General features: G+C 36.3%; 1 protein-coding gene across 2 annotated transcripts in view; it reads left to right on the top strand.

The window, feature by feature from the left end:
• Window positions 1–25,147, top strand: part of LOC126971337 (enhancer of polycomb homolog 1) — a 105,965-nt gene that overhangs the window by 39,061 nt on the left and 41,757 nt on the right. For both annotated transcript variants that reach the window (XM_050817586.1, XM_050817587.1), the window contains exon 2: window positions 23,731–23,869. In XM_050817586.1, coding sequence (XP_050673543.1) covers window positions 23,731–23,869 — 139 coding nt within the window. The remainder of the gene's footprint in view (window positions 1–23,730; window positions 23,870–25,147) is intronic.

Here is a 25,147-nt window from a genome sequence, read left to right as displayed (position 1 = left end):
AATGATTTTTTTAAATGTTATAAATTAGTCTTTCAAACAATATTTAATTATGATTGTCATTCAATTTAGTCAGTGGGAGGCTCCTTTGCACAGGATGCCGGCTAGATTATGGGTACCACAACGGCGCCTATTTCTGCCGTGAAGCAGTAATGTGTAAGCATTACTGTGTTTCGGTCTGAAGGGCGCCGTAGCTAGTGAAATTACTGGGCAAATGAGACTTAAGATCTTATGTCTCAAGGTGACGAGCGCAATTGTAGTGCCGCTCAGAATTTTTGAGTTCTTCAAGAATCCTGAGTGGCACTGCATTGTAATGGGCAGGGCGTATCAATTACCATCAGCTGAACGTCCTGCTCGTCTCGTCCCTTATTATCATAAAAAAAAACAAATATGTATTGCGTAAGATTGAATCCTATGTAACCCTGTAAGTTATCTTATGTGTATTGTGTATATGTATTAGTGTGCGATACAGTTTCCAAATCAATAAACAAATTTCACCTTTAGTATTAAATTGTAACACTATTATAACATTATCTACTCGTATATGTGTAAGTTGGTCTATTCGGCACCTGGCTCGACTGACAGATCTAGGAAGTACGGTCAGCAAGAAAAACTCAACAAAAGCGGTTTAAATCAAGTAGGCCAGTTAAAAAAGTATTCGACCTTGCACTAAATGTCCGATCCAATTTTTTTGTAAGGCTTAGAGTCACTTACTGAGCATAAGATCACAAATAGCCGCCAGACCCTGGTAGAGCTCTTGAAAAACAGCTTTTGGCCGATATCTTTGAAACTATGCACTTCAGGGTAGAAGTTATTTACATACAGTTATTATAGAATATATAATTTCGCATCTTTTATTCCCTGTAAAATTGTTTGTAAAACTTACTGTTTACGATTTATGGGACTACCTTACTAGCAGGACGACGTCGGGGTCGGGAACGCTGAGAGAAACAATGGTCTCTTCTCTACTCAGGTCCCGGAGTAAGCTTGACTGGCTTATACTGTGGAAAGGGCTTAAAGGAGTTTGTTGAAAGTTACCTACGGTATATAGTAGCATATCATCCTAGCCAGGTCTCATCTCTGTTAAAATGCGTTTTCTCACCCGTCGTCTAATTTTATATATAATATATATTATAATACCTCTCTCCAACCGCATTCAGAGCGCTTTATCTTTGCCAGTGTTTTGGGTCCAGGTTTATGTTAAAACAATCATAGTGAAGGATTTACCTTCACTAGTCTAGATAGGTGCTTTTTAGGAAACTTTTTTCGACAGTGAATGTCTCGCTTAAACATGAACCGTGAGGTGAGTCGGTGATTTGGAATAGTATGTAGTTCAATAATTTAACTCCCGGAAAAGTGTAGGTATAAATTCCGCTCAATACAGGTTCTCCCGAAACAAAACACTTAAAAATTAAAAATTATTTAAAAAGATAAATAATACGTGAAGCGTTTGTATTGATTAATTGCCAATTAATTTAATTTCTGTATTCTTCTAGCATTTAACTAATAAGTATTCGAGAAGAACACTCAATGCGATTACGTAATATTTGAATATCTATTTGACACGCCGCCAAGCAATGTCATGTTTCTTGGTTTGTGGTGTTAAAGTTTACCTAGCTTCTAGAAAATAGATTTCCATAGACAACGGAAAGCACAATAAAAATAGCGTTAGATTTGTTGAAAACGACCTAAGATACGTCTTACATAGCGATACAACACCGATAACATCGCTCCCACACTTTCAAAGGGGAACACAATCAAATGCACTGCCAGTTCACTGTAATATGCAACGCCCAAAACTTGCAAACCGCACTTCAGGGCTTATATATACAGATAATGAAGAATCATCGTCATTATTTGATTTGTACAAAATGTTGTATAAAAGATTTTGGTAACGAGGTTTTAGTTAATATTTAGTAGTTTAGCTAGCTGGTGCTTTATATCACAGTATTCATTCACATCACGCGGTCGACACGACAAAGCGTAACTTCAAAACTACTCGCTTCATTTCATTGTAACAGAAACAAGTATTTTATGTCTCATTTCATGTTATGTTTCTCTATTGAATTGAGGTATCGACATGAAAGAGTGACAATTCAGAAAAGCGTACTCAAACAAAATTCAAAAAACAACTCGAGTTGTTACCGTATGAAAGGAAATTATCCAAGACGTATGAAGATAATAATATATTGTAACAACCAAACGACATTCACTTATCGACTTGTATCTCTATGGTAATGGTGGGTTATCGTTTATGGAACCATTTCTCACACTGAGATAATCAATATGATTTGAATCAATTACAAGAATATCATTCTTCATTGCAATTGCTAAGTCGAATCTTGTGCGGTGGGTGATACCTATGATCGCTCATTGGACGCTGGGTCTGATCCCCACTCAATGAAAATATTTTCTGACATTGCTCATTCAACGATACCCTCAAGAAACATGCCCATTACAATGCAGTGCCGCTTAGGATTCTTAAAAATCCCAATAATTCTGAGTGGCACTAAAATTGCGCTCGACATCTTGAGAACTAATATGTTAAGTCTCTTTTACCCAGTAATTTCACTAGCTACAGCGCCCTTACGACCGAAACACAGTAATGTTTAGCCGACCTGTACAGCCGAGTGGTTAGCGATGCTACCTACAAAGCTAGAGGTCCCCGGGTTCGAATCCCGTTAGGTGCAAGCATTTATATGATGAATATGGATGTTTGTTTCCGAGTCATGGATGTTTAAATGTATTTATGTATGTTTATATGAATTTATGTATGTTTAAGTAAGTATATTGTATTAAATATATCATTGTCTTGTAACACATAACACAGGCTATATATGCTTAACTTGGGGCAAGATAATTTGTGTAAAAAGTGTGTCAATATTATTATTATATTACTGCTTCACGGCAGAAATAGGCGACAACGAAACTCTTTATGCGCCTCTAACACTGTAAACAAACTTTCATTTTATTAATTGGCCTGTCGATGCAGCGGAATAACTCACAAAGATACGTTTCTGTGTATAAGTATAATATATAATAGGTAAACGCATCGCTCGCCACGTGATGCATGAGTCATCTTCACGATAAAGCCCTCTTTCAGACAACGTAGTAAGCGATATGGCGCAATATTCACTCGCCTGTTGGTATTATAGACTCTATTGTCACACGCAGTAGCGCTCACATTCGCATGAAGCGCGCCGCATTTGAGGAATCGTGTTTTTGAGATTGCATTTTAGTTCTCTTGATTATATCTGGCGTGGTTTATGGGCTGCAGTAATAGACGGCTCGATGGTCGAATGGTGTAATTGTACAGTGATGTATCGTCGGTTCCTTTTCCACTTTTGTAATGTGAATGAATTAATACATTCTGGTTCATTATTACTCTTGATGCTATTTTCAAACCTTACTCACCATATTTTGGGTTCATTAAAGTTATCAAAAATATTTTGTATGACAATAAGGAACGAGACGAACAGGACGTTCAGCTGATGGTAATTGATACGCCCTGCCCATTACAACGCAGTGCCGCTCAGGATTCTTGAAAAATTCGAAAAAATTCTGAGCGGCACTACAAATGCGCTCGTCTCCTTGAAGTCATAAGATGTTAAGTTTCATTTGCCAAGTAATTTCACTAGCTACGGAACCTTTCAGACCGAAACACAATAATGCTTACACATTACTGCTTCACGGCAGAAATAGGCGCCGTTGTGGTACCCATAATCTGGCCGGCATCCTGTGCAAAGGAGCCTCCCACTGGTAAAATAATTCTAAAGGAATCAATTTTGATAAAATAAATGCCTTTTTACCTGTGTTTTAAACCGGGGTTCCCACATTACGAACCAACCTTGAACGCAGTGGTCACGATGACACATGAAACCTATTTTCATTTACGAAGGTCAGAGTATATGAACTTTTTGTGCGTATCCCAGACCGGTTTCAAGATAGTCACTTAATATTTATTGCACTATACTAGATATCGGTACCACATCCACAAATTGCAATGAATGTTTTATTTATAAACCACTACAGCAGTCAGTAGTGTATGTATTATAATGTATGAAAATAGGGGAACTCTTATGATTGTTATGTTAAGGCGAAGACTAAGCAGAAAACACGCAAACATGGTGTTTTTAGACAAGTTTTGTGGTGAAAGTATAGCATTTCGAGCTATGAACACTACGTAATCCTGTTACACATACCCTTAAATTTTATTTGTAGGTTGCTAATGCTTGCTGTTGGTTATAGTTAACACTGCCGAGCCTTTTTGAACTACCACTTTTCTTTGAAGTTAAACAAGTTTTTTGGTATGGCGTGACGCATTTTTTTGGTACTTCTCACAGAAGAGATATTCTTATAGCTTGTACTTTTTTGTGTAGGTTCATTTATTCAGATTAGTAGTGAATAACGAGGATTGTAAGCATATAAACTGTTTTCCACCCAAGAATTTTGAAAATATTGGCTTTGTTACATAGATGGCGGTCCGGCAGCCGTGAACTTATATCGCTCAAGGTCGCTGGCATTTAGTGTTGCTTTAAAGTAAAATTATCCTTTACGTATGAATAAACGACATAACCTGTAAACACGTGTAAGTTGTAACCATAGACTAAGCATATACTTAGCGTTTAGACGAATTGACAGCTCGATAATGCGTGACAATTACGATTTGTCAATATGTGCATTAGCTAGTGGATTATCTTTCTGTATGCTGAGTTCTGTATGAGACCACCGTTTAGTACTTTGTTATTTGTTTAGCACACAAGACATTAATGTTACATAGTTTATACGTTTAGACCATAGGTTCTCAACGTTGGCGACGCCCCCTTGTGGGCGTTTGAGACTTTCGGGGGGGCAGTAGAAGTCTAAAAATACACGAAAATACACTAGAACAAATATTTCTCAAAGTGGGCGGTGAGCAAAATAAGGTTGAGAAACTATGGTTTAGACAGAGCCTCTTGCTGCTAGACAACCGATGAAAACAGGCCAATTCTATTACTTTAGTGTGCGTGCATTGCTCAAAATAGAGGTTAACTCTATATTTATTTCGACGTTTTCACATCTGTCACAGTCTATCTAGACGTATAAATGATCTAAGGGTATTATATTCAAAATAATAATTATTAAACCACTATCACTTGTCAATCAAAATCAAAATCGGTTGCAGCCACAGTAGAGTAACACGTCTTCTTACATTTTACACTACTTCGGAAATAATTGAGTTTTGATTAGAAGAAATACTCAGTGTCACTCTTTGAAATCGACATTTACACCTTCATCGTTTTATAAATTATTTTAATTTCCATGTGTTATGTAAAGTGGAGCAAATATGAGATCATTTATTCCATTTATAAACATATTTATGAGGAAGATAAGTCTATAATATCTCACAAGAATAGGAAATGTTTGACAAAATTTATTAACTTGTGTTACTTTTGAACTCCTTTTCGACGTTGGTTTTATAGTTCTACTAAATTTCCATTCACCTAGGGTGCATAGGTGATCACTTGCCATCCAGTGAGACCCTCTCGTCCATTGACATTGATGAAATCATGGTCAATGGATTACATAAACTGAAACAGTATAAAATACCGCGGCAAACATGCCAACATTTTTAGTGCATTACCTTGGCATTCGTACTTGCCAGACGAGCGTGGGTTAAATCGGACACACATATACTCATGTGAGTTTTAGGATTTCTACTCAGCATTTTTGAAGAAGACTTAGGCGCTTGCTATTTTCGTCGACCGTGTAAGGCCCTTGTTCCGCCGCCGACGATGAACGAGACGTGAGTAGAGCTGGAGACTAGAAACGAGCTAGCGAGCGGCTTGAAGCGAGTGTTACTCCAATATGAGTCGCTGGCTTTTACTGAGGTCACGAGCGTCACTCGTTGCAGTAGCACAATATAGTAATAGAAAAGTTCTTTAACTTCATACATAGGCTGCACTAAACGTATCGGGAATGGAATATTTCCACTGTTCCTGTCATATTAAAATCTTTTTAATTGAAAACTTGTTGGTTTTAAAAATCGAATACTATTTATTTATTTAAAAAAAGATTCTCGGTCTTGTCACAAGGTCCTTTCAAACTTGTTTAGTCGTTGAGAAAATGGAATTTTTCATCATCTGAAGAAGCTGTGGACGCCTACAAAATGGCCATTTTGGAGACCCCAACTTCCGAATGGAACGGTTGCTTCAAAAATTGGTTCCATCGTATGCAAAAACGTGTCAAATTTTGCGGAGAATACTTCGAAAAGCAATAAATACATTTTTTAATAGTAATGTTGTGTAACTTCCTTGATTCCCGAAATTTTCAATGCCGCCCTCGTACTAGAGCGCCCGGCCGCGGCGACGCACGCACACATTGCGATTACATGGCGCTAAGCAACCTTTGGGAGACAAGACTTAAGTGCCACACCGAGACTGGTCCCTGTCCGAGTTAAATTAGCTCCGCCGAGCCGTCCGCACCGTCAATCTTTTTGTAAGTACCTACCCGAGCGCTCCGCCCAGAAGTAGGTATAAACTTCAAGGAGACCGCTGAGTTACGCTACTGTTCTCTTACTTGTATTGTACAGTAGTGTCAAAACAACCATGCAATGCACCGATCAATTCAAATCTGTAGCTGTGTGCGGTCCGGTCCATATGCACTCATGGAACCCGTATCTCCGCCGATACTATCGGAAGTAGAAGAAGACATTAGAGATTTTTGCAAAGCAATAACTCGTGGAAGCGAGAAATAAGTACTTTATGTTTGCTTGCTGGTTTGATTGTGTTCGTGTGCGTACTACGTAGAAGCCACTCACTGTAATCAATACTGAATTGCACATAAAACGAACCTTTCATTCCCACAAAACTTTGTGTTTACTTACACTTGTGAGTAAAGTTGTTAAGATTTACACTTGTAAGAGTTTATAAAATTTTGCTAAAATTTACTTCAAAGTTTCTCTCTTTGAAGTTTCGAGAACCGTGTCGCGTCACGCGCGCCGTGCCTCAGAGTGAAGACTTATAGTAAAGAAGTTTCACTAATTTACACCATTTTAAGGAATCTGAACTTTTACTACCCGCTAATAAGATACATGTTTCAATCCTTCTCAGTTCCCAGCTACGGTGGCCAACACACATACATTGATAAATAATTCATTTACGAAAACTACGATCTATTCATATATCTACTCAGGGCTGAGGCGCGCGAATTAGACAGCATGCGCCATTTTTATACTACTCACATACTTTTAGCTGTCAGACCTAAGACCAATGTGGCAAAGTCAAAGAAGTGCCTTTCAACTCGTGGATTTGAGATTGGTTTAGATTCTCAATTCCGTCCATATCTTAATATATGTTTGTTTTGTGCGTCTGTTGTAACTGAACTCCTCCTAAACGGTTCAAGCCGACACACAAAAAAAAATCATCAAAATCGGTCCAGCTGTTTAGGAGGTAGTTCATTTGTGAATCTAAACCATTCTCGAATCCACCCGAAGACACACAGAAAGTTTTATTAAAATCGATCCAGCCGTTTAGGTAGAGTTTAGTTACGCACAAAAGAAAGATATGTATTAAGATTTAAAGCAGCCGTAAGGTTTCATATAGTCTTCTTGGATCAAGCTACTGAAGTCACTTGCAGCCGATGAGACGAGAGGCATTTAGACGTTGGATTTTACAGGCGGTGATGATAGTTCGGCTGTTATACAAATGAAATACTCTAAGCCTAGAACAACATTGATGCATTGCAGATCTGCTTTGTGCAATGCTCGTCTTATTCGTAAGCTGAATAATTTAATAACTATGTATATTTAGTGGCATTTCTAGACGCATAATATTTAAATTTAAATATTTTTATTCTATATTTAGAATAATATGAAATCAGTTATTTAACGTGAAAAACTACCACTCATTCGTAAATTTATGTCTCAGACCAAACTTTTAATAAATATTTTTTATGCAGTAAACCGGTCTTCGATTGAGTTAATTGTTAAAGTGGTTTTGTTACCACCGCACCGGCGAATGTATAAAGACCGGCCGAAATGGGACCCAAAAGCCTAACCCCCTTAATCATAATAGTCTGCTAACTTAAATCATTGCTAATTCTCACACTGTCTTCTTCTATTGACCTAAGTCAGAATGAGAAAAAACACTCCTTAGCGGCTGTTTAAAGTTAGCGGACCATTATGAATAAGGGGGTTAGTCATTTGAGCGGGTCGTGAGCTAACGTGTACAACAACGGGACTACGGCTGTAACAGTTACAACAGAATTTTCATTGTAAACGGGTTACTTGTGCTGTATTTCAGATGCTCAGGAAACTTAGCTATAATATAGTAATAGTAGTAGGTAATTATATCGATAGAAATTTTATTTTAATAAAACAAGAATTGTGTGAAAGAGAACGTGAGAAGAATATACAAGAAACTCACTGTCCACTCTATTTAAACGCTAACTGGGTATTCGGTATATTAATAATAATCATAAGCCTTTAATGAATTCCAACAACGAACGTTCAAATACATAATAATATACTCTTAACACTACGCGTATAATATAAAATATAAAAGTTATGTTATTGGAACCCCACTGGTATAGGCCTCCTCCAGCTTACTTCGGTATATTATACCACGGAAATTGTCAAAAATATAACAATAGTAACACTTGAAATAAAAAGTAGAAAAATATCTTTAATTAACTCTTGGTTTTAATCAATGTACTCAAAATTCATATTTCAAAGTAGCTTACTATAGATAGAAAACTTGTAATGCGTAAATATATTATAATAACTGCGCACAATGTGTCGTAAATATTAATACAGAAACGGTGATGTATAACAAATTGTAACCGATACTAAATTCGCGATAGTGGCAATTCCGCTCCCTTCATTTTGAATATGAGAATTCGCGCTGTGATGTTAAATTGCGCGTGCGCACATATTATTATTGTTCAATTCATATCATCGTGCCTAACTTTATTATATCTATATATATATATATGAACTACTGTTCGTTATTCTCGCTATAACTCAAGAACGGCTGGACTGATTTGGCTTATTTAGGTCTTGAATTATTTGTGCAAGTCCAGAGAAGGTTTAAAAGGTGAATAAATATGAAAATGTTAGGAATTGAATAAAAATAAAACTTATGATTTTCCTTTGATGTGTCCCCCGTAGTTCAGAAATCAAAGTGAAAGAATAGTTTAAAATGAATAGCTAATTAGAATCTTTGTATCTTACTAACTTTCTCAGGATGTAAATAACAAACTTAATTTTAGCTACCTATAGTTGGTAGATTAACTATAGTTGTTAACTATGATGGCAATATAGCGTTTGCTGGGTCAGCTAGTAATACATAATTATAAAAAAATATAACTCATTCTTTGAATTCTACATTCAAAGGCAAGTGGAATTGACATTCGGCCTCCCTTGTCCGACCATATATTATAAAAATACAATTTCTAGAATATTCTGACATTACATGCCATGCAGCAAGGGCTACGTTATAATATTTTTTTATTATTGAACCAACAGCACACAAAAATTAAACTAATTACAAAAATATTATGCGATAATGCTCTAATTAAACTATGAATAAATCATAATAAAAATCAAAAATTAACTTATAAATAAAAAGATTTTGTGTGTATGAGTGTATGAAATACATAAAGTACTTTGGCAAATAGAACAATTTTTAAAGGATTAAAACACGTGTCATTGAAACTGAGTTTTTGCGTAAAAGTTAAATTTTTATTATTATTTTAGCTAACCCGACGTTCCGTTACATTTTCATAGAACGTTTTCCTACTTCTCCTTTAAAAAGTGTTTTATTAAAATGCTCGCTTTAATAAAAGATAATACTAGTTTGGTAAAATATTTATTTATTTGGATAACGGCCGGCCATTTCGTATTCGCCATCTTGGTTTCTATTATTTGTTGTTACAGCGTAGTTAGTAATAATAGCACGTTGGTCGGCAAATGTGAGCTGATAAGCTATTGCGGCTTATGAGATACAGCTACCTGACGGTGGACGGACGGACGGGGCAGTTTAAGAGCGCTTTCGCACTACGTCCGATCCGTATCCGTCAAATAGTTCTACGACTACTTCGACCGTATTTTCACGGAAGCGTACTTAGACTTCGCTCAGACAACTTACATAAAACTTAGCTAAGTGTAAGCATAATATAATCTTTGATTTTGTTTTTAGAGTCATTAGACAGCTGAAATTATTCTATATGCCCTGATTGCTGCTGTTTAACCTGATTCCTGCCGCCGAATTCCACCTTCGCACGACACGCCATAAGTTAGGATATCATCCCCACCATCTGGATGTGTGGCGGTCCTCCACAGTGCGGTTTTCTAGGAGCTTTCTCCCTCGTACTACAAAGCTGTGGAATGAGCTTCTTTGTGCGGTGTTTCCGGGACGATACGACATGGGTACCTTCAAAAAAAGCGCGTACACCTTCCTTAAAGGCCGGCAATGCTTTGTGATTCCTCTGGTGTTGCAAGAGAATGTGGGCGGCGGTGATCACTTAACACCAGGTGACCCGTACGCTCATTTGTCCTCCTATTCCATAAAAAAAAAATATAATACTCAGCTAAGTACGCCCTATAAATCTCAGCCTTAGTAATAGGGTTAGGTTACCGTTGTTACCCTTTGAGTCCGGTAAACAGTCGTTATAATAATATAAATTAAGTATGTTTGTTGAGCTGTTGTTAATCTGACGCGTCATCGTTTCGGGAATTCCACGAATCGATCCCTCTCGTATTTTCCGTTTTATATTCAACGCGGACGATGTAATGTTATACCTATACATATGTACCTTGCTCAGTTTATATGTGAATTAATTTGCGGCCTTTCCATTTATACCTGGATGAGTTCAAGTATTTCGTAAAACTGACTTTGTCAAATGATCTTAAATTTGTTTAAAATCTTTTGTTGTTCTAGTGTTCGCTAACTTTGGTACAGAACCCTTCGTATGCGAGACTGACACACGCCTGACCTCTTTGTTTGAGAGATTGGTTAGGAATTGAAACCAAATCGTGCATTCACTGCCGTCCTTGGTATCCAAGTGCCAACCAATTCATGATTGTGTGGTATGGTCGTATCGGACCCAAAGAGATACATGACACCGTCATCTATCTTCAACTTGCATGTATCTTCAACGGGCTTGGTCGTTGTACAAGACATGCGGCGGTGCAGAATTATTGAACTGAAACGTCTTCAAAATTCAATGTGCATAAAATTATACAATCATCTGCTTACCTCTAGAAATAAAAAGCTTATCATAGATTACACTTACACGATTTTCTGGACTCCTCTTTAAAAGGTTAATGGATAATTTTTTATATTATACTAGCTGACCCAGCAAACGTTGTATTGCCGATATTAAAATCGCGATACAAAAGTAACTGTTGATCGTAGATGAACATGAAAATTTTGAAGTTGTATGTATATTTAATGCTGACTCGTAATCAAACAAATGTAAAAAAAATGTCAAACAAAATATAAAAATAAATTTGTAGTGGACCACCCTTAACATTTAGGGGGATGAAAAAATGTTGTTTGATTCTCAGACCTACACAATATGCACTCAAAATTTCATGAGAATCGGTCAAGCCGTTTCGGAGGAGTTCAATGTTTAACACCATGACACGAGAATTTTAAATATTAGATTATTATTTTTTAAATTTTAAATAAGCTTTATGCATGCTAATTTAAATTAGCCGTATAGAAGACACTACAATAAATTTAAGACCTTATAAAGTATTTGACGCAATAAATAAAATTCATTTAAAATCACATATATATATATATATATATATATATATATATATATATATATCAGCAAACTAACGCCTAATTTAATAAAATTTAAATAAAACATTGATAAAAAGCTTTCCTTAGTAGTTAATTGAATATTTATACCTCAATAAACGATCTTGTAAAAAAAACAACATTTGGTTTGATATTTCACTTTTTAACTTTTACTTTAGGTAACTAACTACTTATGTCATGGAATAAAAGGGTGCTGCAACACATTCAGCAATCTATGTTAAAGTCAGCGTTAAATTTGGCTTAAACCGTAACTATAACAGCTAATATGATGCAACTCAGCCTGAGTCTCAATAGACTTATAAATAAACGGCTTTTCGTACCATGAAAGCTTACTAACAAACCGCTAGCTGTATGTTTCCCATAGATTATTAAATAAAATAAATTAGTTAACGCTCATTACGATCTGCTTGGTTGGGACCTACTGGTGCGCGGGAATAAGACAGCAGGCGCCATTTTGAAGCTACCAAGCTATTTCCTTGTGGTTGTAAGGCGGAGGCTAAGATAATTTATACTTCTATAAAGACTCTGACAGCTGTTAACTCATCGAAAATATTAAGGCAAAGTGTTAGCCTCTATTTTCAACAAACGCAAGAAACTCTTAAAGTGACAGACGAATCGCGACTGTAAGTGTGCGTCCACACTGAATGCGCGGTGACGGGGGCCTAAGGCGGGCACGGCGAGCGAGGCGTGCGGTGGCCACAGTGGGCCGCGATCTACCGTAGCGGTTCGAAGTATGTCTGGTATTGCAAACTATGGACGAGGATTTAGTATTTTTACTTGGCAGTCCGATTCTGAGATGGGGGGTGTTGAACATTAGAGACAGTATACACGAAATAAATAAAAACAGAGAACAATGTGGTGATTTGCTTAATTTGTATGAAGAATTGAGCTTATACCCTAAAAATTACTGTGCTGTGGATGTTTACTTTGCCATATAGGTGGTTTAGATTGAATTGCACTAATAAACTATTCAGTATTTACCGCCATTTTACAACAAACAATATGCAGCCGCGCAAACGCCGAGCGATAAGACCGAACTGGTTTGTTATCCCCGCCATCCGCGCGCTAGGTCGCTTGCTGACTAGACTCGAAGTGCGGCCATAACGCGCGGATAGGAACGTTTGAAACCTCCGCACGCTAACTCGCTCGAACCGCAAAGGCGCGTTTCATATGTTTGATATTTCGCGCCCGACGTCGCATCCGCGCTAGGCTCGCACTATGGACGCACACTAAGACGTAGCTGTCATGCACAGAAAGTAATAAACCTAGCCTATTGCTATACGTTGCGTAAAAGTAAGAGGCTCTATCTAGACGTATAAATTATCTAAGGGTCGAGGATCATACTGACAAGGCCTTAATTACCTCACAACGACAAAAGAACAAAGAATAATCATCACCTTGCCTTACTAGTTAAGGTATTACACCTTTATGCATGTTTTGTTTATTCAGACCATTTTCTCCGTGTTTGAGAGGACTTTTATTCCGATCAAACAAACAAGGAATGGAAAATTTGCCCGTGAATATGAGTCAATACTCATTCGATAAGCGGCACGTGCGTCGTGGTGAACCATTGACAACCGTCCGGATAATTAGGGCTGTCAACAGTGTTTTTTTAGACCGAATATAGTAGATATTTTTGTATTAATTACCCAAAAAGAAATAGTTCAGACAGACTATGGGAAGTGAAAACAAACAGACCATCAACATTTGCAATACCAAAGGCGAAGACATGCGCTAACGGGCCTAAAGTGGCTCTTATACTGCGTTTACAGTCTGGTCAATGACTAAACGGTGGCTGTAGTGTCCATTTCAAGAATGAAGAATATTTATTTTGACCTTTGACCTCGCCATTTGCCCGTCGAAAGCTTCAAAGTCGTCGCTGACCTTGAACGAACCCGTGGAACTGTAAAATTGCGCGCGTATTTGCGATTTCGATAAACGAGTGATAGCGCGGTGTCTGGCGTCCGCCGGGCCTCGGTCAAAGACCCTCCGCGGCCGTTACGTAACCGACCAATCCGCAGCGTGCTTCCAATATTTTGGCAATTTTAAGTGAATCTCATTGATTATTTAGTTTACAAAAAAAAAGTCAACATAATATAGAAGTTAACTTAAGCCCAACCGTGGATCGTATCAACAGACTTGAACTTACGGGAACGCTCAACCTTGAAATCGTGAGTGACTTCGTCTACCTAGGGTCTAACATTAGTAATACAGGATCATGCGAAAAAGAGATAAGGAGACGTATAGGGATGGCCAAAAATGCAATGTCCCAGATGCACAAGAAATGAAGAGACCGTAACATCACGCGAAAAACTAAAACCAAATTTGTGACTTCGCTAGTTTTCTCCATATGTAGACTCACAATCCTCAGTAATGAGGAAAACGACGCGAGGAGGGAACTTAAGCCCAGGTACAGATATTCAGCGGTGTCATTGGATACGACGCAGAAGTGGAAAATATGGTCCCACTGGCGGAAGGGGCGCGGTGTGTGACGTGCCCAGATTACTTACCATATACTCTCGATGCTAATGCCTGTGAGAATTATTTTTGTAATTTTGTAGCTATCATGTATATCATATTATGACTGTTTATTGTCAGTACATTTATGAAAATTTAATATATGTTCACAAAAATCGTCACCTTTTTGCTCTTAATAGTGATTTTCATTATTATAACACTAGAAATAAGGGATTGCTTGTAACTAATTCTAGTAGGCTTCATAAGATACATAATAGCTTTAAGGGTAAATGTATACACTTCTACAATAAAGTCCCAGCCACTGTTCAGGTATTATCTATAAATAAATTTATATGTTATATAAAAATGGCTCTGTCGTAAATCCTATTACTCCACTGCTGAATATCTAAATGATCGGACAGCCTGGGACTAGATTGTGATTATTTTATAGCGACTGTACAATATTGTATATTTTTATTGAAAAGAGCGCAAAAAAAAGAATGCTGGGAGAGTTTCTTGCGCCGCTTCTTCTCTCTCAGAGCGCCATTTGTTTCCGAAGCGGTAGTAGTATCTAGTAGTATAAGAAATGACATCAAAAAGAATTCTAAAGGAATCAATTTTGAGAAAATAAATGCCTTTTTATGCCTTTTATTATATAACGGTTCGTTATGCTCACTAAAATGGCATTGTTTGCGATGGCGTCGTGCAACGGATAACGGGTCGTCTCCTTCCCTCAAATATGTACGGAGTGAACGGCGGCTGGTTCATGCGTCAACTAGTGAACGGGTGCTGATTGTGGTGCCAAGTCGACCTGTTATAGTTAATAAATCATTGTATTTGTTGGATGCAATTACTAATTATCACAGTAATCACGACCATCACGCTCACGAAGCATCCTTACATAAACAATAAATTCAAGTTCTAAAGATTGATGCATCCAATATGGGATAATTTATATTTATATACAACTAGCTGTTATCCGCGAATTCGTCCGCGTAAACACATGACTAAACACGTAGTACTTATAAAAACCTTTATTTCTTAAAACTTCATTAACTTTATATTAAATTAAGATATCGCCATATTTTATCAATTTATATAAAAATAATCTAATAGAAAGTTAACAACTGTAAGTAATCTACCAACTATAGTTAGCTAAAATTAAGTTTTTTTTCCTCCTGAGAAAGTTGGAAAGTTATAAAAGTTCTTATTAGTTATTCATTTTAATCTATTCGTTCAATTTGATTTCTCAATGACGGGAGCTACATCAAAGGATTAATAAAATTGTTGTTTTTAAACCTTCTCTGGACTTCCACAAATAATTCTAGACCAAAATAAGCCAAATCGGTCCAGCCGTTCTCGACTTTTAGCGAGACTAACGAACAGCAATTAATTTATATATATATAAATTTGTTGTTTATCACTTTTTATGAAATATTTGATATTTTAAACGTTTTTCACTTTGAACACGATTCATATATTGAATGCAGCACCATACAAACTAATTTGTTTTGTATATAATAGCTATTGTAAAATACAATATTGATTGAAAAGAGTGACCGTTGAGTTTCTTGTATGTTCTTTGCACGAGCTCTACTTTGTAACTAATATTTTTAACTAACTATTATTGATGATTCAAATGCGCATAGTTTAAGCCTAATTGAATAAAGTTTCTTTGACTTAAAGTACAACCGTGTACTAGTTTCGCTCATAGCTCAAGCTTTGCTGGCTAAATAATTATTAGGAAGAAACATGTCTTAATAAATGGCAGGTAATCTAATGACTAATTTGTATTAAAATGGTCGTTTGTTGTGGCGTTATTCAAATTTGTAGCTTATAATTATGGTGATGATTCTGCATAATTGCCGCGTGGCGTAGGAGCCCATGAACGTTTTACCTAGTAACGCTTTATATCATAATCTTAATATATTATATAAATTACGTGAAACCTTGTTTGTCCGCGATGGACTCCTAAACTAATGAACGGATTTTATTGGGGATTACTTCATGTAGTACAGTTTAGTCCAACTTGAGAGATAGGATAGTTTTTTATTTCGATTTGGGTCCCATAATGATTTTTATTTTCTATATTTGTTTTGTATGGACATATTTTCTATGAGGGAATTTAATGATGCACGGTTTAACAGTTCCGCTGTGAAACAATTTATTATAACAACAGGGAGCATTTTTTACGAAATAATTCTTGATGTTTTGAAATATTATTGGCGAATTCCTACAAAACAGTTTTTTTTATCATTTACAGAACAACGTCAGTCGGGGCAGCTAGTATTGTATATATATGACAGATGCACACATGTGATTGACATAAATCGTATGTTATTATCCGCGTATTTTGTAATTTAATGTTGTCATAATTAATTTTTTAATAAGAGATTTAAAAGGTATTATTTTGCCTGCGCCAAAGTTTTCATTCGCAATAAAAATGTTTCCAAAATAGGGTTGTTATTGTAATGTTGTCAAACCCGACGTCTGACAAACTGACGCCTTTTCAGCCACTGTTTCCGTTTTTAGTCCCCGAGCCGTGTATACATATATGCGTGTGATTATAGTGATTTTATAATTGTTTAAAGTATTTCATTAAAACATAATATAATACCAACAATACAGTTATCAAACATAAAAAAAAAAATAACAATATGGGGGCCGATTGAGAAAGATCCATGTTTACCGTAATATATACAAAAAAAGTATTCCTAGCAATTAAATATTTACTTTGTTCTAGTTCTTTTAAATATTAAAATGTGAAAAAACTATAAGAAATTAACATTTTACCTGCAATATGAAATTATATTACAATTTTACTTACTGTGGGAAAATGCACGTTAATAATTATATAAATGCATTATCATGACGTAATTCAATAATTGTTCAATTTAAATCTGCTTCTAATTATTGCAATGTTATGTTCTTCCTAATTGTATGTAAATAAATAACCGTATATGATAAGCGAAACTCACTTATTACCATATAGAGGGTGATAACAATTAGTATTGTACTACACCTCAGGAGCAAGACTATTTTAAGCTCAGTTACAAACTTCAAATATTTGTTTGTTTTCTTTTTAAGCAATGTATTATTTTTTCGAACGTCCTTAATAATGCGGATACATAATACAATGCCTGTCTCCCAGAGAGATAAACGTAAAATGTGAAATACCAAACAAATAAATTTAATATTTGTTTCGCCATCTCCTAGTCTACATTTCCCCGGGCTAAATAATTGGGTACATTTTTCAATGCCGCCCCCGACACGGGGGTGTTGTCGCTCTCCGGCTTGTTTTCCTTTCATCTGCTGTTATTCGATTTAAAAAATACTTTGACGAACGAAAATGCTCCTGTTTTTGTTACCGCGAATATAACGAAACAACGGATTTCTATTGCGTCGGTAAACCAGATTGCTACTGTATTAAAAAACATATAAGTTCTGCAATAGTTTTTAATTCATATAATTAAACTAGGCTCGTTTCCTGACCTTCTGAAATATAGTAAAATTACAACATTATTAGGTAAGTCGCCTACTGATCCAAATATGTCGTCCTGTTAGTTTGGTTTTGCCGAAAATAATCTTAAGCCAAATAATTTACATTAATAAATTACTTCATGTAAAACATTTTGGATTTACTAGGGTTCGCTCAATTACGGATGCAACTGGCGCATAACAGCGTTCGATCTTCTGATTTCATATTTAAATAATAATATAATTCAGAAGGTCTCCTCTCAGTTTCGGACGTATTAGCGCTAAAAACCTTTAGTAAAATAGTCATAAACTGTTTATATATACATAGGTCCTAAAGAATCATTAAGACAAAAGTTTAAAGAAATATACATTTCAAGTGTTGCATCTCAATATTAATTATATTCTTGATTATCTTATGTATGTACATAAGCACATAAGCGAATTTGGCCGAAACAGTGGTAATCACAATGTTAACACTAGGAACAAACATAAACTTGTAATTCCTACTACTCGGTAAAGTCGACACCATGGTGAAAATAATATAAATAATACCCTGTCGTCCTAACTTTTAATCATAGTCAAATATAATCTCGTGATAGCCATAAAATACACCATACTACAGAGCGAAGCGGTGCTGAGAACGTAAAAGGTGTCTGTCATGAACGATTGCGTCAGTACATCTGCGGCTTTGAGAGATATGTCTTGTGGGCTCTTGGATGATCCCTAGGGAATAACTACCTTAGTGCAAAGTAATATAATATATCAGACGAGGCAAATTGATGCGTACTGTATTGTAACTTACCTCGTACGTATCACAGACTGGCATCGTTAATTTGTACTAAATACTACTATTTAGTTATAACAATACATAGTTAACTACTCAACGCGTTTATGCTGAGATTAGCAATATCAAATATCATCAAAAGTATTTGGAAAAACAACATCAGAAGGATCTTCCTGTTCAAAAGGTGATTATATCACACATATATTACGCTCTTGGAAACAAAATATCCATATGTACATTTTATCACGTAAAACACACGGTCGTGTCAAAGACATTACCGCGTGTTGTTTTTTTTTTATTACGAAGGGGCAACGAACCACTGTTCACACATCTTAAGGCCTTGTAGTGCAAATTGCACGTTTCGGCCGCTAATTTGTCAGCCTATCCAATAGTCTAATATAAATGAAGACTCCATTAGCGGCGATTTAATTAATGAAGTAATGGGCGGGAACAAATATCTGCTTTCAATCCACCCTCGTGCGAGTCATACTCGAATTTCATCCGATTTAGTTATTTATTCGAAGTTGTGTTCTGTATCAGCTTCATCAGCGAAGAACAGGTTAATATTTGGTAAGGGTTATTATAATTTAATACCTTACTTAATTAATATTAAGTAAGGTATAAGATTTCAAGTTGGTACAAAGTCCTGCCCTTAAAACCAGTTTTTAGCAAAAACATCGGCCGCTTTCCACTTAAATTACACACATTATGAGTTAAAATATTACAACTTTCGTGAGACATTATAAAGTTTGTTTAAAACGGCTTTACTCACTGTTTGTCGGAGTTTGTATCCATGTAACCAGTGGAAGGCTCCTTTACACAGGATCCCGGCTAGATTATGGGTACTACCACAACGGCACCTATTTCTGCCGTGAAGCAGTAATGTGTAAGCATTACTGTGTTTCGGTCCCAAGGGCGCCGTAGCTAGTGAAATTATTGGGCAAATAAGACTTAACATCCTATGTCCCCAGGTAATAAGCGCAGTTGTAGTGCCGCTCAGAATTTTTGGGTCTTTCAAGAATTCTTAGCGGCACTGCATTGTAACGGGCGTATCAATTACCATCAGCTGAAGGTCCGGATAAAAAAAAAACAGAGTGAGTGTAGTGAGTTCGCGTTGATGTCCCGTCTCAAACTGAGGATTTGAGCTCGCAGTGCGCGGCTTTTTCAGTCCTCTTGAAACTTTTGTGTCACTATTGGTGTTCACAGGTGCACAAAATGCACTCACAATGTCCACTACATCATCATCGGTAATATGAGTCTTATTCCTAGATGCGTTTAAGAGCACGAAATTCAGCGTGCCGCTTTAGACGAATAAAGAACCACACACATTATGAGTTTTAATAACAGGTTCCCGTCGTAAGTACGAAACAGTTGATATTAAATTTGACGGCGCCCCGCCGTATGGCCGCGGCGATATGGAGCGGGTCGCAGTCGAGTAGTCCTCGGCCTCCTAAGGCACTCGACAACCAAGCTCGGTCAATCACACGCGAACTGTATTAGTACATGTAGGTCAAATTTGTTGCCAATTGTTAACAATAACATTGATTTATAAAACAGTCTCGCTTATTAATACTTTTTTAACTTCCCGCTAAGAAAATTAAAGCAGCGGGCAGTTATTGTACTTACCCCGTTTTTCGAAAATCGAGTTTTCATCAGATGTCGACGTTTTAAGGTCCTAGGAAGCTTCCCGCGATGGTGTCCGTACGTCTGTGTGTGTGTGTCTGTGTATGGATGTATGTAAACCTCTTATAACTTTTGAACGGCTTGACCGAATTCATCGCGCTTAACGCAAAATGGGCTTGACAAAACTTAGAATTTGAATACAATTTGGACCCGGTAGAAACCCAAAAAACCACGATCGCCACCAAGCCGGTCAAAATCGGTTGATTCGTTCGTGAGTCATCGTTGATGAAAGAAAACTGAAAGAAGCGTTTTTCGGAATTACTTCGAAATTCCGAGTTCGATCAAGTGATACTTTTAATGAGATGAAAAAAGTTTCTTTATGAGTCTCAAAAAACTGCCTCGAATGCCGCCAACCGCGTGAAAATCGCACTTTCACTAATTCTAAAGTCATTGCCGTTTGTAAATTCTAAATATAGTGTTATATTATACCAAACTTTGTAGATCGAAGAGCTCAAAAATATTGCACAGCTAACTAAGCAGTAATGTGTAAGCATTACTGTGTTTCGGTCCCAAGGACGCCGTAGCTAGTGAAACTACTGGGCAAATAAGACTTCACGTCTTATGTGTCAAGGTGACTAGCGCAAGTGTAGTGCCGCTCAGAGGTTTTGGGTTTTTTAAGAATTCTAAGCGGCACTCCTTTGTAATGAGCAAGGCGTATCAATTACCATCAGTTAAACCTCCTGCTCGTGTATTGGCATTAAAAAAAAGACAATCTACTTCTATCCTACACCACCTACCTACTGGCCAAACCACCCTAACATTTTTCTCCACATCGCTCTTCGTCCTCATTGTTTTACGATTTAATATAAAACGATTGACTACTATCTCGTAATTTAGTTTTACTGGGTTATTAGTTATCTTAAGTTCTTCTTTTGTTTTCCTAACTTTCTTCGTCTACCTGACCCCGGTTTACGTTTAAGTCCTCCTTCAAAGTAGCCCATATAGTTAAATCTATCCTGTGTTATTTGATATCGGTTTGAGTTGGCTGTCCGTTTAATTCAACCCTCCTCACATTAAATACGTTTATATTTAATGACAGGCCCACCAGTGCAGTTTTTGTAGCAAGCTTCAATCACGGCTCGATTTCAAATGCAATTTAAATTACAATAATATGTATAAGGGTGCCATTGTCGTCATCGGGTCACTTTTTGAATATAAATTAATCGATGAAGTCAAAGTAACTAATCATTCGGTCAAGAATAAGATGATGGCACTACATACAGGCGGCGCGGCGTCTTAATTAACGTTGATGTTAAAATTACTAAACAATATAATTTGTATGGTATGTGGTAAAGACTATTTTCTGAACGTGTAAAGTATTTCAAAGTATAAAGCAAAATATACACAAATATAAGTATTTTTAACTGGCCCAAATATTAAAATATATGGCCCATTTATAACGTTGTAAATGCAAAGTTATGACATAATATGTATTATTTTTAAGGGTTAGTATCAATTTAAGTTTATGTAAGCTATCGCGAAAACAATCTAAGAATAAAGAGTAAAAAATGTAGAAAAGGGCTGAAATGGTAATTGCTAATATATTGTAACATATATTTAATAAAACCGTAAGCCTTTTGTTACATTTGATAACGTTTAAACTGAACAAACAGCTCAAATTTTAAACAATTATGAATATATTACATACAATCTAAAATTACGAAATGCTTTTGTGGCTCGTACGTACGGCTAAATAGTTCATCATAGAAAATACTTGTTTGTTTCTTTCTTGTAAATCATTGGAACAAACACAAAATAGTGTCGCAATGTATCCACTTTCACCTCGGAAAAACGATCTTCGTGAAAACTATTACACAAGAGATATTTAAGTAAAGAGAATAATATCATAAAGTCTTGAAAAACAACAGATGTTATATTTCTCTTCTTTATAATCGATATTTCAGCTTGACCAGCCAATACTGGCTACTGGTTTTTCCGGTTATTTATTTACAGTTTATTGCACATCCCGCGTATATTTTTAATTTTACATAGTGCAAAAATAAAATAATTTTATAATAAATATACTAGTTATTATGAAAATCTATGTAAAAGAAAGTTAGGAAGAACAAATTGGTCATGTTTTATAGAATGCTTAGTTAACGGACGGAAGAAGTATTCATTTTTTTTTTATTTAACCAAAATAATCTTTGTCGGGCCAGTCGGTTATGTGAAATGTGAACAATATAAATGCTTCCACTGTTGGCCAAGCGTAATAATAATCACATATTCATGTCAATTTCAACATTAATTCGGCAAAATTATATCTAACATCAATAAGGCAATGGTCGTAGTATTCTCTGAATGCTAAAGTAGTAATGACGTCATCTGTGTGTGCGGCCCCTTATGTGAGCGATGAAATCACTTAGTTGTGACGCAACTTCACGTTCACGACGAAGCGCGCGGACACTTTATTTATCACCTCTCCGTGGGAACGCTGTTTTCATTCGATTTACGACAAACTCCGTTGAAATAGATTTTTATATATTTGTAAAGAGAATTAGTTACTACTATGTAATACTAATTCCTTAAGACGTTACTTGAATGTCTTGGTGAAGTGTAAGCTAAAAAGCGTGATTTGACGAATACACCGGTGAAGTCCGAGTCGGACGTGCTCACGAATGGTTCTGTATCATACAAGATATAACACTATGCCTTTTAAATATTTTTTAGAACCATATTCGAATTTCTATTAATTTTCATTGCGAACATTTTAGAGACCGCTCTCAACAAGCGGCAAAAGTAAAACACACTGTCAAAATTTCAGTTGTTTATCTGTTGCAGTTTATGAGATATGACTGAGAGGGAGCGGTGTTCGTCCGTCTTGTAATTAAACATCACATAATTTTAACTCCTAGAAAGCGTACTTTAACAATAAGACTGGATAAATGTTCAAAAATGATTAATAGGTACCTGCTTCGTTTTATATAATGACGTTGTTTTTATTCATATAAAATATTCTTACTTAATTACTACAAGGGATCACAAGACTGTTATATAAACTGTTTCCTTAAAAAATCTAATCTCCAAATTTTGGAATATCTGGTAGTTTTTGACGATCAATAAGTGATTACATATACTATTTTGAATAAGAATATTTATTATTATGGTGTGACAAGAGCGTTGTGTGCGTGTGATCACTTACAATCAACAGGTGACCGCACGCTTACCAGTGGGAGGCTGCTTTGCACAGGATGCCGGCTATTATATAGATTATGGGTACCTCAATGGCGCCTTTTTCTGCCGTGAAGGAGTAATGTGTAAGCATTGTTGTGTTTCGGTGTTAAGGGCGCCATAGCTAGATAAATTACTGGGCAAATGAGATTTAACATCTTATGTCTCAAGGTGACGAGCGCAATTGTAGTGCCGCTAAGAATATTTGGGGTTTTTCAAGGATCCTGAGCAGCACTGCATTATTATGGGCTATGTCCTGCTAGTTTCGTCCCTTACTGTCTATTGCTTGTCCTACTATTGCGTACAATGGTTAATTTGAGCCGAGTTTATGTGCGATTCAATTGTCCACAGGAGCACCACCTGCAGCGCGCGATCTCCGGCAGCGGGCTCATCATCCCCACGCCCGAGGTGGCCCGCGCCGACGTCATGTTCTACGAGCGATGCTACCCGCCCGACTACAAGATGCCCAAGCAACATATACACATGCAACGTGAGTACACAACCCGAGATCGCACTCTAACGGATTCCACCACAGTGATGCAACCAGTCGCGACTACCAACAAAATGTTTACAGCTCTATACTATTAATGGTTAATCATCTGGTCCGTTGTGTTGCGCAACCAATTTGGTGGCGTGTTCAGCTCGGACGCGTCATGACTCTGAACTCTGGTATCTAGTTTGATAGGTTAAAGACAAAAAGTTTTAAACTTGGAATAACTTTACTTCGCGTTTATTAATGATTAATAACATAGATTATGTACTTACATCTTAGAGTTAAAACCCTATGGTCTATAAGTATGATATCTATTTATATCTTAAAATATATAAATTACGTGACACGTTGTTTGTCCGCGATGGACTCCTAAACTAATGAACGGATTTTAATGGGGATTACTTCATGGAGTGCAGTTTGGTCCAACTTGAGAGATAGGATAGTTTTTATTTCGATTTGGGACCCATAATTATTTTTATTTTCAACATTTGTTTTGTATGGACATATTTTCTATGAGAGAATTTAGTGACGCACGGTTTGACAGTTCCGCTGTGAAACAATTTCATTATAACAACAGGGAGCATTTTTTACGAAACAACTCTTGATGTTTTGAAATATTATTGGCAAATTCCTATAAAACAGTATTTTTTTATTATCTACAGAACAACGTCTGTCGGGTCAGCTAGTACATATATAATTTTCGTGTCACAATGTTAGTTGCCATACTCCTCTGAAACTGCTTGATCTATTTTTAAGAAATTTTATATTATGTATGTATATTTGGTACGTCCGAGAATCTATCGTAGTGTATTTTTTATTATTGCATTTTCTTATTAATTTATATGGATAATGTTTGGTAAAAATAAAATATATGGTACAATCTAGAAGTATTAGTAGATAAGTCTTTACTTAGAATATACTAGCGTATAGACCTGACAGACCGATAATACGTAACCAATTTTGATTTGTGTGCGTTACCTGTGATTTCATATTCAAATTCTAAGGAGCTTAATGGCTAGAGTGACTTACGACTTATAAATCAATATCGGTTACAGTAAAGTAACAGTAGATTCTCTTTACTTTTCTATCTTGCTGTATCTCCGTTAGAGATGTTCTTCTCTCTCGCACGCTTTGTTTGTGTATATGCTAGTATATTGTAAGCCAATGGCTTAGGCTTCTAATAAAAAAGAACAAAACAACAACAGAGGCAATATAAATCCTGTGTATTACGTATGTAAAAAGTGCTTAGTTTATGCGTGAGTTAAATATTATCCC

Source organism: Leptidea sinapis, chromosome 23, assembly GCF_905404315.1.
Source record: "Leptidea sinapis chromosome 23, ilLepSina1.1, whole genome shotgun sequence".
Lineage (NCBI taxonomy): Eukaryota > Metazoa > Arthropoda > Insecta > Lepidoptera > Pieridae > Leptidea > Leptidea sinapis.
This window is presented reverse-complemented; position numbering and strand designations above follow the sequence as displayed.